Below are 17114 nucleotides of genomic sequence, written 5' to 3' on the forward strand. Positions count from 1 at the left end.
CCTAAATGCAGAATAAAGAGAAAAAGACAATTGCTTAAGACCGTAATGTTATTCAGTCAAAATCTATATACCTATCTCCCCTTTCAACCATCCAACTTTTCATTTCAAAAGAGAGAGATCGTTATTGAAACCACCCTTACTTGGAAACAACATACAGTAATCGGCAACAGCAAGGCCGCCTAAGCATCAAAAAATAAGCATGTCCAATATACAAGACGAATCTAAAAGCATTTCATTGTCCACGAAATAGTAGTACTATATATGAAGGACTATAGGAGCTAATAACTGATTGTGTCCCTTCTAAAATGATTACAAGAATCGAAGGCTGGCGCCCGCCCGGGGGTGCGGCGCAAAAGAGCCTCGACATAAGCAGTAAAAAAGCAATAGATACCAGCGACTTCAGAAACAAAATTTGCCGAGTTATATACAGTCTTTCGTAACGGTTTTCTCAATGCATCTCAACCACCTGCAGTTTTCTCAATGCATCCCTGTGGACTTCGGTGGTGAAACTCCCAAATTACTGGAACTGCTAGTTACTCTAGGCGATGGATAATTTATTGCCTGCTGAGCAGCCCTATTGGCCATCAAAATCTGCAATTGAGCAGACGCATTGGATGGATTTGCAGTTACGTTTGATGGTGGTCTGGCAGCTTGAGCTTGTTGCGTTGGCTGAATAATATATTGGTTCATAGCTTCAGAATAAGCTCTCCCTGATAAGCTTCCACGCATCCTACCAGACGGTCGCCAATCCTGATCTGCTGGCGAGTTCACCGAAACATCTGATCTTGGAACCGATTGTAATGTGCTTCCAACAGCTCCTATCTGGTCTCCTACTGGAGCAGTTGCATTCCCTGAATTCGATGCTGCTCTAGGTGTATGAAAAGCTCTTGCTCTTGCAGCCTGGGCTGCTCGCTGAGCCGACAGTAACTGAGCATGCGCTGCCTGGATAGAATGATCTTGTGAACCTGCTTGTTGACTTTGAGCACGGAAGAAGTTGCCAGATGACTGAGCAGAATGCTGAAACCTGCCCGCAGACTGATGAATTGGATGTGGCGTTCTCAAGTTCACTTGCTGTTGCTGATTGGAGTGCGGAAGTTCACCAGAGAGTCCTGATGAAGCTAGATAAGTACCTTGTGCTCGTGTTGAGGCCTGAAGGCTAGAGACTTGTCCAGTTGATCGACCAGAATAAATAAAACGGTCTTGCTGGCCCAGTTCAACAACAAAAGAACAAGGGAAAAACCATTACTGAGAGTATGACAACAGAGCTAAAGCATGTATACAGAAATGATATGCCACAACAAAATTATATGTCCCAGTTAACTCAAACGGCTAAAACCCTCTAATTATGAATAAAGCATTTAACTCAAACGACTAAAATCAAGTAAAAAAGGTTGAGTTACCGGATCATTGGAGATCTGCTGCTGGGAGGACACCATCCGCGGCATTTGGTGTGCAACTGGATGAGATCTAGAAAGTTGCTGTTGCCTTTGCATATTGTTTGAGTTTCCACTGAAACCATCTCCAACCGGTGGCAAAGCAGAAGTTTGAGAAGCTGCCAAAGACCCATTCTGCATGAATGTACTTGTACTATTTCTAACCCTTTGCAGATCAGTTGTTGGCGCCTGCGCTGGCAGGGCCTGAACTGCAACTGGCGTTCTGCTTACTTGCCGGGGTATTGATAGGGACCGGCCATACTCATTGCTGATTGATGCATTACCAAATTGGAACCGTTGTAGTTGCAAAGCAGTGGGAGAAATTTCAGTCTGTGGCACAGAATTTGAAAGAAAGGCGTTGGATGCTCTAGCTTCAACATTAGAAGCAGGAGAAGAGGCATCAGTTAATAGAGGAGATGGCAAAATGCTGCTAGAAGTGGACTGAGGAACACCACCACTCTGTGCATCTGACATGAGACTAAATGTCCCTGATCCAAAAGTTGACAAATAAACACCAGACCAAAAGTCATCCTCCGTTTGAGATGAGCTGTTCTGAGGGACCTCATTTGTGATGTTAGTAGGTGGCCTGAGTGTCATATCCTTGACGCTACAATCTTTTTGAGAATTGACAAGGAAAACTTTTGTGTCTTCAGCTTCAGAAAGGTCAACAGTATCCATTACATCATCAATCTCAGTCAGATCCAAAAGATCTGGTGGAGCATTTGGCAAGCTAGTAGAATCTGGCTGTGTAGGCTGTTCCTGTTCTGCACTTGGGAACTTATCCTGTCGCTTTTCAGCATGATCATCACTTTCAACGATAGCTTTCCATGACCCATCTGATGAGATGATTACATCATTGACATTATCTCCAACTTCCTTCAATACCTTTACAGAATATAAGGCTGTTAATTGAAAGCAAAGCGCTATACGCTCAAATTGGAATACCAAATGCAACCACTTACTTTGACCATATTTTGGTCAATGCGGATGTCGGTAAAGCAGCAATGGTGATTGCAGTGTGGACAGCGCCAAGACGGCCTTTTTGAATTTATGTCCACGTAGTTGTCAAAATCAAAGCACTAGAGGTAAAAATAAGTCAAATTATGACTCAAAACAAAAGTGAAAATGCAAACAAGAGAAAAAGGCTAATAGCAAATCTATTTGTTGCTATTTAAACACTCTCCTGATAATAGATAAGTGATAAAACTATTCCTTTTAGTTATCCTTCCCAGTGTGCCATTGTCAGTAAACTATCAGAACCTATGGCTAATCATCTTGATTGAAGCTTATGCATAACTCAGTTTAAAGTTGTATGCTAATGTGAAAAGGCCAACAGCTAGAGAGTGCCATTTGAGTGGGTAATGCAAACCAAAAATCCTAGTCATCTATGGTTCTATCATTGAAATCACATATATAAATGAAATAGCCTACACTAAGCCTCAAATATGTCATACAAGACCTGCAGAGACACTTGTTAAATTGATTCACGGCAAAGGAGCTCACCTGCAGATGCTTGCAAGTATGTCCTTTGACTGGAGTTCTGATATGCCTAAAGCTGTTCATGATTGGGAAACAAAATATACTGATCAGAAAAATATCAAAATAACGACCTAGAAAACTAGTATGAAATCTGTGTCTATTCCATTTGCTGGTGGAAGGAAAAATTCTATGAAACTCATTGTTTTATGAAGATTCCACTAAGACATCATAATTTGCCAAATGTTTTGTCCTACTTCAGGAGCATATTTACATCTCAAGGCTACTGCCATTGTTGAGAAGCCAAGGGTGGGAGGAAAAACTTATTTTAATTCATTTGCAAGGCCTAAATTTACTATTACTTTCTAGCGAGGGATTATCACGTCACAAGTGAAACATGGCATTAAGTATGCTTCTGACTAGTAACTGTTTCAGTTCTGAAATGGAACAAAGATTAAAGCACTTAATATCTCACTGCTACACAAAGTTATGAAATTCAAGGCACAGAAGATAAACTAGTATAGAAAACAGCAAGTTGTTGAACATCAGATAATATCATACCACATGAAATTTTGGTTCACGATAAAATTGTAGCCAAGAGTTAGCTGAATATCTATGCTAGCCTTTTTAAGGTACACAAACATAATTTTTATACTAATAAATTTAACAAATTAAATACACTTTCTCACGATAAAATGAACTGGAGCTACAACAAGGTATTTACAAGTTCGGAAACTCTTTGACAAATCAAATAACCTTACTCAATATCAAGAATGCTGCAATAAGAAGCAAAGAAGCTACATTGTGAAGTTCATTGTTTGCATGTTATAACTTATAAACAGCTCTAGAAGCATAAAACTCTGTGCATATTGCATAATCAAAACGTACAGAAGGCCATGTTATCAGAGTTTAAAACAAGATGATTAAATATCCACTGCAACATACCCAAAGTCAGTTAATCACAAAAACTAAATCATGTACACGAACTAAAGTTAGAAATTTTTCAGTCAAGAAATGCTGAGCCATACCTTATGGGACAATTGAGTGATATTCTTGATGGCCCCTCTATTACCTCAGAATCTACACATGGATTAGGAAATAAAGAAATATCCACAAAGATGGATTACCTAAAAGTGCAATAAACCCCTTAAATATTTGTCTAGGAAATCCTCCCTAAGGAGTACCTGGATCTATAATAGCAGCAGCAGGCTGCACATAGTCTGGGAGAGTTGGATTTTCCCCTTTAGATATCTCAGCCATCAAAGCAATAACTACTATGTAGTTTCCTTCACAATAATGAAAAAAAAAAATTAAAATATCTTAGATTTTCCAGCAATAAAGCAAGAATTATCACCCAAGCAATGACTGCAGACAAGCATACCATTGAAATGGCCCACAGCTTGAAGAAGATTTGATCCATATTTGAGGAAATGTGTCACAATGGTTGGTAATTGGGGTCCAGTGTCCTAGGAAAAGAAAAAAAAATTAAGAGTGGACACCCTCTACTTTGCATAAATTAACAAGATAGAGCTGCATTATAACAACCCCATGGACTCAAAGGTGTAGCGCACCATGAATACATTAGTTCTCCTCTCAACTCCCTTGCCATTCAAGAGAAAACTACAAAAATCAGAAACAAAAAGATAACAGCCAAGAGAATTTAATGCCATGGAGTAGGATTATTAAGTTGTAATGAAAACAGAATGTAAACTCATACTTGACTTGCTGTGGGTTTACAAGACATGACGACGTTTCTACATTATCTGTTTGTGCCACAAATAGCCTCTGCATGTGGAAGAAAATCAAATAATAAGACAACCAACAAGTGAAAAAGAGTAGAATATTTATTAAACATTAAATATTAATAAAGAAGAAAGCAAAGTGAAGAACAGAAGTGAAGAACAGAACGAGTAATAAATGATAAGGGAGTTGAAATACACATCTTGCCATTCTTTTGCTTCATATCAAGAAATATGAGTTCTTAGAACAATGTTTTCCATCTTATGATCATTTTTCTATTTTTCTATGTGTCTAATGTCCAATTCAGATTAGCATCCATGAGCATGGTGTGCACATAGTCAACTAGTTTCATTTGAATTACAATTGTCAAGGCTGAAAAGCATACTGTTGTTTAGGGAACTTCATTGATCCAACATACAAAAGGTCTGCACAAACATGCAGCACAGTCAGTTGACCATTGGCAACCCTTTCATTCAAATAGCAAAAGGAACCACAGTACAAAATGATTGAGGGCATTTTATTTTATTCCTCTGCTCTTGAACATGTAGCATGATTGAGCTGATGGAATATCAGCACCTACTACTGAAGGATTCCCATGCTATCACTAACCTCTCTCCCTCTCTCTCCAAACTCATTCTTAAGTATTTTTAGGAAATAAACCACTCTACTACCAAAGAAACACACTCTGGAAGTTGTGTTCAATTGCATACAGCTTCTCTAATGAAAATAAGAGAACAGCCTTGAAGTGGAAAGCTATATTCTAGCTAATTTTAAGGGAGAGGATGGTGTGGTCTTTATTAGCAACCAACAGGAAGAAAGAGTTGAAAGTTATCTACCAATTCTTTTTTTTTTTGGTACAAATCTACCGATTCTTAAAGAATCAAAGATGACAACAGAAATCTTATGTAACAAAACACTAAGCCAGTAATCATATCCCTCCAAAAACAGAATCCTACTCAAAATTTTCACAAAGACTTTGCCCACCATGCGAAGCAATCTTATATGTGAATCCAACCAAGTAAATGAGAGGCTTACAATCCTTTCTTCAGGAGAATGTTTCATGAGCTTTGAAATAGCAAAGTCCTTGACATAAGCACCATATCCAGGCTACAATAAACATGAACAAATTAGTAAAACATTACTGCTTAATATTAGTTGAACGATCTACAATTTTCCTTTCCTATGTAGGGGGTATGTGGATGGGAAATGGTGTATCGTTGCAGAGTAGTAACATTACCACCTTGACTTCAAGGAAAGTGAGGATCTGTCCCATCTTCATCCGTGGATAGAATCTGCAGATATGCAGAAGCGAGACTTCAATCCAATCTATATAAACAGATGAAAAGTTTGACAGATTGAATGACCCTAAGCTACCAAAAAGTAACCAATGAAGGTCAAACAATGCTTTTACAAATCAGACAAAGATGCCTAACTTGAAGGGAATCTGAACAAGAATTCATCCCCCAAAAAAGATATACAGGCAGCCAGGATCTCTTGTATAAAGCAGCAAAATAAACTTCTATCTCCACTGCATTACACAGAGCAAACTTATATCTATGAACCATTGACTTTTCTATTGACAGTTTTAGAATAGTCTTGGGAGATTAAAAGTTGGAATAAGCTAAAGGAGCGGCAAATTTGGCGCAAGTTGCTATACCATTAAGTAAAGAAGAAAGGTCAAAAGTTCTGTTTGTATCTTGATTTTTTACATCACGATGCATTTTCATAGTTGCAAGCTCACTCTACCACACTTGTTAGTTCCTCTCATGCCTTTTCATTCCTTTCTTCTTTTATTTGACTTGTGATTCTATATTATATGTTGGTTCATTTTGGTTTTGTTCTTTCTCCATTTCATATAGCCTATCTGTGTGTCGATGTGCATGTGTATTCTGTCCATGGGGTGGTCGAGTGGAAGCTGCAAAGAGTTTATCTACCACCTTACGGTGCAGGCATCTAACCACTGGGCAGCCCAAAGGCTTTAACTTGTCTAAAAATTTTACATCCAACTACTATCAATTTTCTTCAGACTATACACCACAGACCAAGAGCAACAGTAAAATTTCAAATTCATACCAAACATCAACAAAGAACAGTTTACGTATTGATGCCAATTCCATTCCTGAAAGTGAAACAAGAGAGGAATGGGCAGACAGATGCGACATTCAGAGCACGGTCCATGTCAGAAACTTCATCAGGGAATTCCAAACTTGTGTATTTATGCACAGAGAAAGTGAAGGAGAGTTTTATTCATCAATCCCCAAAGAGTGGGGTTGAATAGGGAAGGTAATCCAGCAAGACTTTGATGGTGCAGATCCAACACGACTTGAGAGAGATTTGAAATCAATCCTTATGCACAAAATACAGAATTAAATAGAGAAAAGTAAATCTTATTACCTCGATATAATAGTCTCAATTATGGATTTGGAACTGCTAGGTTCAGTATTGAAATCCATTGAGGTGCAGAAGTTGCTTGCAATCTTAAAGAGAAGATGAAGGATATTGAGAATCAGTTAACAATTAAACTTCATGGGAACATATAACAAGCATATCAGCAAAACAGGAACATGTTATGAACCTCATTGGCAAGGCTACTTAGTTCCTCAGAATCTTTATCTGAAAACCATCCACTCTGACAGGCATTCTGCAATACAAACCAACAGACAATTAGAAAGTACACAACTCAGCAGATATATGTTTCCAGCTATTTATACAGCATCCATAGAACTCCTCAGAACTAAGAATAGTTTTCAAAGAAAAATGCACAAAATTGACCATAAAGTTCACGCACAAGAAAATAAAACGCCCACCATGTATAGACTGTTAGAATTACCAAGTATACTATCCTTCTTTGTTTGTTTTCTGCATTTGACTAGAAGAATTTCACTTCCTTCTTTAATTAAGAGAAGGAAGCATAGACAATTTCCAGCTACGAAATGCTCCTTCAGGTCACTGTGCCAATGACTACGAACAGTTAAACAGTCCGTAGACCTCGAGTTGGTACAGCCAAAAAGGGACAGATAAATCTTTGCCATATTGGGAGGTAACAATTAGTTAAACAGGGGTCCCTCATCCTGTCTGTGTTACATATGTTGTTCAACCAAGACTTTATTTTCATTTGGCTTTTGTTCTTGAGAAACTGGATCAAGGTTAAAGCATTCTTTTTGTTGCAGTCTCCATCCTGGTGAAACAGTACAATTCCCTTTACTCTAGAGGTGTAAGAAATTAACAAGCACTTTTTAGTTGGTTCCTTTTAGTAGTTGATACAAAATCCAGCTAACAAGGAAATATTTAGTCGTTAAGACAGCAAATTAATCTAGTATAGCTTCATAAGCAGCCCAGAAAACATCATCTTGGATTGGATTATATTGTATGGAACATGAACAGGATGTACAGTCATTAAAAGTGCTCAACCAATTTGGTTCAGAACAAAACAACCAGCTAACCAATTGCTGACTTGTACATTTGCTCAGCCAGTATATACCAATATTGAAGCAACAAAAGAAATCACTGTCCTGCTAAATATTCAGATCTTTCAGGGAGAATGATTGCTTTGGATGAAATTGATGAAATATAATCTTATAAGCACATTATGCCTTAGTACTAGGCAACCGACATTCAAACAGCCAAAAGAACTGGATGGGACTAAGTAATTACCTTAACTGATATCATGAGAACCATGACAGCTGCTTGCTGTAGGGCATCATTGTTGCACCTGCACACCTATAATGTACAGTGTTCTTTTTAAGGCATCAGATTGCCAATTGACTAAATCAACATTCAAAATCTCTATCTGAGAAGAGGTCTTTAGAACTGTAGCTAATGACACAGCATTTCAAAATAAAAACAACTGTCTTGCATATAAATTTGGTTAAAACATATTGCATCAGACTCTGTGACCCTGAGGTTGATGAAATATTGCAAATAAGAAAAAAGGCTGTGTTCTCGTTTTATACTTTCACCTAATTTTAACTAATGTTGATAAATCAGCCAGCGTCTGTTTGGTTTGTACTGTTTGGTTTCTATTATTTGAGCACTATTTGAAAAATAATTTTTGGAACCTTTCTTAAGCACGTTTCCCAATCAACTGTTTATCTCACATATGACATCATGCTACAGTAGAAAACAATTTTTCAGGATGTTCTCGTTTGTTTTTACATCTAGGTTTTAGATGTTTTATAGCCAAGAAAGCCAAAAACCAAAGTCAACCCAAGAGTAACTTTCATTTCAGAGGAATATCCATCCAAATTTGATCAAATTATACAAGTACCAAGAGTAATATTACAATTTGGATTTTAACAAAAATAATGTCACAATTTAAATATGATGTTTAACTTTTTAGCAGCGTTTGTTGATAAAGTACATATATCAAATGCTATTTAGAAAGTTTAATTTTTAATTAGCAAACATGTGAAAGTTTAATTTTTAATTAACAAACATGTCAAATACAAGAGATACATCATGCATTCAGCATCCAAAGACATTTCAGCCCTTTTCTTAAATATGATGTTTAACTTTTTAGGAGCGTTTGTTGATAAAGTACATATATCAAATGCTATTTAGAAAGTTTAATGTTTAATTAACAAACATGTGAAATATAAGAGATACATCATGCATTCAGCATCCAAAGACATTTCAGCCCTTTTCTTAAATGAATAATCAGTTTCTATAGCTTATTTTCAGAACACCCGCGATCAACTTTTTCACGACAAAACGAGAATACATCCGAGATTCTGCAAAACCTGATTTTCTAGAATCACTTTTTAATGATCAGTTTTTGCAAAATTTACAGCAATCAAGAATGAGCCCAAAAACAAGCACAAGAAGATAGAAAATCACCTGTGCAAGCAAAGCACAGGGGTCATAGAAGCATCCCTAATAGTTGAACTCATTCCTTAAGGGTGAAAAAATACTGTACCACTAATTCGCTAACATATTACGGCAGGTAAGATTACAGCTAAAGCTGATAAAATCTAGCCAAGGAGAGCACAAACAAAGGGCCTAACATCCATCTCATAGCCTTCACTGACATATCTCTGTTAATTGCTAGGCAAAACCATGTCATGTTTACCCCATCTGTAACATCCATTTGCATGTAATTCTGAGTTTTGCTCCTCTGAGCAATATTTTTCTGTATGCTTGTGTTCTTTGTTTATTTTTTTCTCTTAAACAAAACTTGGAATGCTGTGAATGAAAGAATTTGTCTTCTGTCAGGTTTCATCTTCGTTGTTAACAAGTTAAAAAGCAAAAATCAGAATGTAAAATTATTCCTGACGGAACAAAGACATGGCATGGAGCAATAAGCAAGCTATATTCAAAAAGAGCAGCATCAACAAATTAAACACAAAAACAGACATGCAGCTACAACGTTGCATCTAAACCGTAAGTGAATTTGGCACAGAAGTCACTAGAAACTCAAAAAATGACAAGTGTAGCATTGACAATGAGAACCTGCTTCAATAATGCAGGCAAATCTGGGGCTCTGCTTGGAATCTCATGGTTTGCAATGGCAAAATCAATTCCTCTGCATTCAAAAAGCATCCAATTAATAACACTCTCCTTGAATGCAAAAGTGAAAAGGAAAAGATGCTTCATCTTCCCATTCTCTAGGTTTTATAAGGCAACAGGAGGCAGTGAAGAAAACGAGACAAGGTTCAACTACAAACATTCTTCTGATCAATATCTCCATGAACAATTGAGGACCAACCTCATTATAGATACAATGATAAATCACAGATTAACAAACAAACAGAAATGCTATATGTAAACAATGAGAAAGAGTAAATGGAGAAACAAAAGTCCCACAAAAAACAGTATACCTCTAATATTCAACTCAATCCTACAATAAACAGTTATCAGGCAATACAATATTTATATAGAAGTACTAACCTGGTCAAGTGAGCAAGTTACACAATATGACCAGACAAGCTGCAAATACACCTAGATGGAAGACTCACACAAAAAGACCACTTCAGAAGGACTTTGAGTATTCAACTCTAACCACCCAATGAGGGCCAACCCAAGAATCAGTCATCATCCTCACTAAGTCTATCAATATTGCTCAGTGATTATGTAAGCAACTACACAAGGCTGTTGCTGACCATTTACAACCTAGCATGACCCACTTTCCAACTCATGCCTTAAATGATTTTTACTTCCATTTTCTTTACTTACTTTAACCATTTAACAATTCAAATGTTTAGCACGCCCAAAGACACAAACTTTTAAGGAAAAACAACTGATCTATATAAACTATTAACTTATGTACTTTTGGCTCAACATTGTTTGTATGATGTTTCAGCTAAACTTTGCTTTAAGTTTAATAGACTTGTTTGATTAACTATTTAACTTAAATCCACAAAGACCAATTAGAACCCAAATTCGTATGTCCAAGGATCAGAATTAGTACAGCAATCTAATGAATTCAAGCCAAGCAGTTATATATCAGGCTCCATTAGATAACCCTGGCCAAATTTATATTTTAGCTGACAAGAGACAAGCTCGATAATTTAAGCTCCAATAAGTTTAATATCCTGTTTTTGGGCTCAAGCTATGAAGAGAGGCTTCATCTTGTTAATTTCCTAATTAGGCAGGTAAATTTTTTGGCATACTCTTTGTGAAATTTATTAAAGCTCGTAAATCTAGAAAATGAAGACACGTATACCACAATATAACAAAGAAGCATTTACAGACAAAAAGAATTTAAGATGAAAGGCCATCTGATAAATTCTTTAAATTGAGGTGGGATATATTACTGATTAGCACATGATATCCCATTATTAACATGTCCATAGGAAATGATTAAGAAAAATAATTAATTAGCAGAGCATTTCTCAAAAAAAAAAATAAAGAACAAAAAAACTCACATAGGGACCAAGAAAACAACCCCCCCCCCCCAAAAAAAGAATCAAAAAAAAAATTTACTAACCAAAGTATCCAAAAACCATCTGCAACTGTTCGAACAAAGCATAAATAAGGGGGAAAACTAACAGTACAAACACACAAGCCTCGTTTCACACGTGCACAAACACCAAAAAAAGGAAGAAGAAGTATCTCCATTACATAATTGGAAACTCAAATAAACCCTAAACCCAACTGAAACTATTGAACATAAAGCAAAAAATTTTGGGAAAAAAAAAAACAGTAGAGGCACATAATAATGCAGAATTGATAAGTGCATTTCAAAATTAGGACTTAAAAATCGAGTTAGCAGGGTTTAAATGGACCTGGCGAGAGAAAGGCAGAGATTAAAGGACTCAGCGGTTTCGTTTTTAGGAGTTTGGTTCTGCATGCTTGCAGCTAATCGATCGAGAACTGCTGAAATACGAAAATCGTTCACTTGCGAAGCGGTTACTGAATTGTCAGTGGTATTGTTAGCTTCAGTGCTCATACCAGTCCCAGCCAGCTTCGCCGGAGTTAGTGCCGTCCCGGTCATCCACCTGGCTGCAGCTTTCTCTCCCGCACTAACTCGGCCAGTTGGAATTTTAGAAGTTCGAACTTTCTTTTTTTGGGGGCTTAATCACATTTTATCCCCTTAAAGAATACCCCATTTGTCAGTTTACCCCCTAACCTTTAATTTTGTTCACTTAACCCCCTTTATGACAAAATTACTCTTGCATTATTTTGACTTTTTATTTACCTTGTTTTCTTTTCTTTTATTTCTTTTTCTTTTTTTCTTTATTTAATTCTTCCTCTTTCCCACAAAAATCTTCACCTTAATGATTGAAATTAAAAAAGAAAAATTGCATATATCTATCTTCTCCTTAAATGATTAAAAAAATATTCAAATCACTTTCCTAAAATACAATTTTTTTAGCCTTTCAATTCTTTTAATTTTAGGTTTTCCTCTTTCCTTTTTAGTTTCTCATTTTATTCTCAAGAAAATATCTTAAAATGAAATTGTGACCTGATTAATAATCATCAATTGAAATTTGTGACACGTGGCATCATACAATAAATCAAAATCAGTTTTTGATACCTTTTAAACCTTCACCCAGAAATATGCAATTACAAACTCAAAACAAAAATTTTCGTTGAAATAGAATTTCTATTGGGAATGATGAAAGAGAGGAGAAAGAGAAAAAGAAATAAAAGAAAGAAAAACAATTTCATCTTATGATATTTTCTTGAGAATTAAATGAGAAACTATAAAGGAAAGAGGAAACCCCAAAATTAAAAGAATTGAAAGGCTAAAAAAATTATATTTTATGAAAGTAATTTGAATACTTTTTTAATCATTTAAGGAGAAGATAGATCTCTACAATTCCTATTTTTTAATTTCAATCATTAAGGTGAAAATTTTTGTGGAAAAGAGTAAGAATTAAATAAAGAATGAAGAGAAAAAGAAATAAAATAAAATAAAACAAGGTAAATGAAAAATCAAAATAATGCAAGGGCAATTTTGTCCTAAAGGGGGTTAAGTGAGCAAAATTAAAGGTTATGGGGTAAACTAAGAAATGGAGTATTGTTTAATGGGATAAAATATGATTAACCCTTTTTTGTGTCCTTTTAAACTTGGGTATTCAAAACATAGGTCGTGTCATCAACCAATCTCAAGTCGACGTCACAGCGTTCCAAACACCCGACGCCCATCCTTCCCGCATTCTTAACACTATTGGAATTTTTTTTTTTATCGTTAGTAAGGTTGCAATAACACAAAGTGAAAGTGGAGTTTATGTATTTAGAATTTAATTAATTAACAATCTCAATGGTGTTTCTAGAGCTGTAAATGAACCGAATCGAACCGAGTATCTCATGTTTGAATTCTGTTCTTTAAGCGATTCGAACAATGTTCGTGTTTGTTCATTAATTTTCGAATTCCAAACATGTGTTCGTGTTCGGCTTGTTAAGCAAAATTCGTATTCGAATTCGAATTTGTGTTCAGCTCGTTTAACATAAATGAGCCATTCGCGAACATGCTCGAAATGCTCGAATCCAAATTATTTTAAGTCTTAAATATGCCATGCAAATCATTAATCATTCTCAAAAAAGTACTAAGTGACTAAATTTTATTATTTATTAATTATATAACTAACATTAACATAAAAATAACAAATAAAACAAAGTAATTTGCCCTCCAAATATAAAAGTCCACCTATAAAATTAACTTTAAAATTTGTCAAATGTTAATTATGTTCATGTTCGCTAACGTTCGTTAAAACTCGTGAACATACTCGTGTTCGCGAATGGTCGTTAAAACTCGTGAACATTCTCATGTTCATTCGATTATTAATCGAACAAAAAAATTCGTTCGAACTCGGTTCGTTTAAGGTTTCGAACGAGTCTTTCACGAACACCAACGAGTCGAAACGAACCAAGCTACCGAACAGCTCAATTAGTTTAACAGCTCTAGGTGTTTCATTCGAAATATACCCAAGTTAACTACAACTAGGAATATAAATGAATTTAATTAAATTGAACACTTTGATAAAATTGAAATATGAAATTTCAATTTTCAAATGTGAATTCATTAAATTATTGAATTGTTAAATACTACATTTGATATATTTGAATATATACCACATAAAATGATACATGAATGATTTATCACTTATTTTTTAAAGCAAATTTTATCTAAAAAATTCAGTATCGCTTAATTAATTCAAATATTCAATTTTTTTATTATCAAACATGTTTAAACATGTTAAGATCTGAATTTATTAAATTTAAATGTTGAACTAAATTATCAAATGAATTTAAAATTTTGTTTAAATTTGATTTATTTATTTGTTGAACTAAAAGTCCTTATCGAATCAAACTCGACTAACTTCAAATTTTTACATATAAAATTCAATTTTATACTAATTGAATCAAGTTGAACCGAATTTAAAAGTTTGTCGAGTATAAAACATTGTTCAAATTTAAATGAATTAGTTCGTGAACTAAACTCAAACGAAACTCTTACCAATCCAATCTCGATTCAAATATCAAGTGGCTTAATTCATCTTTCAACTCTAGATATAATATATACAATTTCCCTTCCATGGTCTATAGGGCATATCCTATCAATATTAAGATTTTAAAGATGCAATTAGAAGTGAAATCTGAATTGAGATCCCAAGATAAACTTCCCGAATAGGACAAGTAACACAATCTGTCTTCCAATTAACTTATCTGCACTATTACCACTTAATATCTCACTCACAAGAGATGGTGCGTTTGACGCCTTCTTATAGTGTGCTATTAAAAGTAATACCGCTAGATATATTATAATAGAATTCAATCCAAATGTCAATGGGTTAGATGTTATCCAAACTCAACCCGAACTTAATGTACTTTGGTAGAGTTTAGATTTAATTTTTTAAAATTAGATCTTATTTAAATTCAAATCCTATAAGAAAAATATGGGTTTGGATAGGGTTTGATTTTTAATTATCTACTAGTTTTTTCAGTCTCACACGATGCGTGAGGATGCCCTGGGTCTGTGTTAAACAAGTTCAAATGAAGACAAGTGAATTAATATAAAATAGTTATATATTAAATACATGATGGGTGCTAGTAACTATGGGGAATTTAACTTTAGGTAAATTAGTTATTGTCGTTATTCGTTTACTCAATTTATTTATGAAGTTGAAGAGATTTTTGTACCTACTGGACTTGGACTACTAATTGACTTAATGTGAGATATCGATACGATGTATTAGTATTGATATATTAGTATTTCATATTTGCTATAAATTATCAACGATCTAACAGTAGTCATGTGTGTGAGTGTGTATTTTTTCCTAATTGCACTGATAAATAAGACCTTGAAATTAGGTTATCTAACATTCTTAATGTAGCATTAATCAGTAAGTAATGACTAAAATTCGGTAGAATTATAAGGCATGGTTATCTAACTTTTTTAATGTATCATTAATCACTAAATAATGCCTAAAATTATAAAATGGGTTTATCATTTTCTATTGTTTGCTATACTTGAATGAGCTTTCAAACATATTTAAAAATATTTTTAGACCAATGTAAAATTAAATTAAATTTTTTTTTTGTATATTCAATGGCTTTTTTCTTTTACATTAATAGGTCTGGATGCATGACATATAATTTTTATTCAACTCTAATCCCACCATGAGCTCGGTTTATATATACTATCATTTCTCCTAATCAAGATTTCATATTGGATCCTTTTTTTTTTGTTGCAATTCAGATGATTGTTTGATTGATAGATTAAAAGTGTTCAAGAATGAAGGGAGCAACAATGGTTTCTTTGGACAAGACATCATCCATTGAAAATGAGTCTCGGACTCTCAATATTGAACGACTTCAACTTGCAGGAGTAAATATACATATTTTCTTATTTTTCTTTTTTCTTCCCTTTTTTTGGTTGTCTATTCTTTGTTTATTTTTGGAGATTTTAATGATTTTGGTTTTGATAATTTATATAGGAGGCAGCACTTTATGTGGTGAGTACGAGAAGTATGGAAGAAACTCTTTGAATTTTCACTAAGATAATGGCTTAGATATATACAATATCCAACGAATTCTTGAGTTAAAAATTTTTCCTTTCTATTTTCTAGGTTCTTTAGATCTATAATTCTTACTCATTTGATGATTCTTTCGGTAACTTGGTTGATATTTTTTTTTGTTGTAATCTGTATCATAAGCTGCAAAATTATAGGTTATTTTGTATTCTTAAATCATGTGCTAAAATATGTGAGTTTCTCTGTTTCTTTTCCTTTTTTAATAAAAGTGGTATTCAAAATCAAGAGATAGTTGGAATCTTTAAATGGTGAATTCCAAATCGACTTGTGTTTACGGATAGATTGAAATAAAATGCTAAGAAATAAAGGATGGATCTATTTTACAAATGGGGTGATAAACTCGTGTTTAAAATTAGAAAATATGTATTTATAGAATCATTTTTTCATACTTGAAAGAAAAAATTAGGACTATTGTAAAAGTTCAAAAACTATCTGTGTTGTCCACAAAAGAGAACAATAAGTCAACAAAAATTAGAGTAAAAAAATAACAAAATTACAAAACAACCAAGCAAATACTCCCTCCGTCCCACTTTGATAGTCATGTTTTCCTTTTTCGTCTGTCCCAAATTGTAGTCCACTTCCCAATTGAAAAATGTAGTTGTATTTTAATTTTTCTAAAATACCCTTATTCAATGTAAGTTGTTGTTACTATAAATCTACCCCATTTAATGAGAGTTAATTCTTTTTTTACCATCAATTCAAGTTCCCATAAAGTTGTACTTTAATTAATGTGAGAGTATTTTAGGAAAATAGCTACCTAAATTGATTGTTCTAACAAACTTAACTACTTTTTCTTAAACTGTGTGAAAAAAAAACCAGAACTATCAAAATGGGACGGAGGGAGTATAACATACATGTTGAATGAAAGGAAAATAAATGGTATGATTGGAAAATATGGCAAACACCTAAGGCTAAACTAATACTCGTAAATAGCTAAGGTGGCCTATCTCTCCGGATCACAAAGGGTAACAATGACTCAAACAAAAGA

General features: G+C 34.4%; 1 protein-coding gene across 2 annotated transcripts; it reads right to left on the reverse strand.

Moving 5' to 3' along the window:
• Positions 1 to 152: 152 nt before the first annotated feature.
• On the reverse strand, positions 153 to 12139 carry LOC113704009 (uncharacterized). Of its 2 annotated transcripts, none has more exons than XM_027225599.2 (16): positions 11873 to 12139; positions 10098 to 10170; positions 8304 to 8369; positions 7225 to 7290; positions 7044 to 7126; positions 5890 to 5941; positions 5685 to 5756; positions 4627 to 4694; positions 4481 to 4529; positions 4291 to 4375; positions 4094 to 4195; positions 3938 to 3989; positions 2937 to 2988; positions 2396 to 2512; positions 1401 to 2318; positions 153 to 1203 (listed from the first exon to the last, which is right to left on the reverse strand). In XM_027225599.2, exons 1-16 carry the CDS (start codon positions 12079 to 12081, stop codon positions 478 to 480), a joined length of 2790 nt encoding a protein of 929 aa, XP_027081400.2. In that variant the 5' UTR covers positions 12082 to 12139; the 3' UTR covers positions 153 to 477. The 2 variants fall into 2 exon arrangements, with proteins under 2 accessions (XP_027081400.2, XP_027081399.2); XM_027225598.2 differs by having other exon boundaries at positions 5887 to 5941; positions 11873 to 12138.
• Positions 12140 to 17114: the final 4975 nt, after the last annotated feature.

The sequence above is a fragment of the Coffea arabica genome, chromosome 8e (genome assembly GCF_036785885.1).
Source record: "Coffea arabica cultivar ET-39 chromosome 8e, Coffea Arabica ET-39 HiFi, whole genome shotgun sequence".
NCBI classification, from domain to species: domain Eukaryota; kingdom Viridiplantae; phylum Streptophyta; class Magnoliopsida; order Gentianales; family Rubiaceae; genus Coffea; species Coffea arabica.

Excerpts from the sequence above, each read along its gene's own strand:
- LOC113704009 (XM_027225598.2), bottom strand. The coding sequence starts at position 12,081 with ATGACCGGGACGGCACTAACTCCGGCGAAGCTGGCTGGGACTGGTATG. Across the intron at positions 3,990-4,093 it reads TGCTGCTATTATAGATCCAG|ATTCTGAGGTAATAGAGGGG; the intron begins GTACTCCTTAGG and ends ATCCATGTGTAG. Across the intron at positions 2,319-2,395 it reads TTGACCAAAATATGGTCAAA|GTATTGAAGGAAGTTGGAGA; the intron begins GTAAGTGGTTGC and ends TATTCTGTAAAG.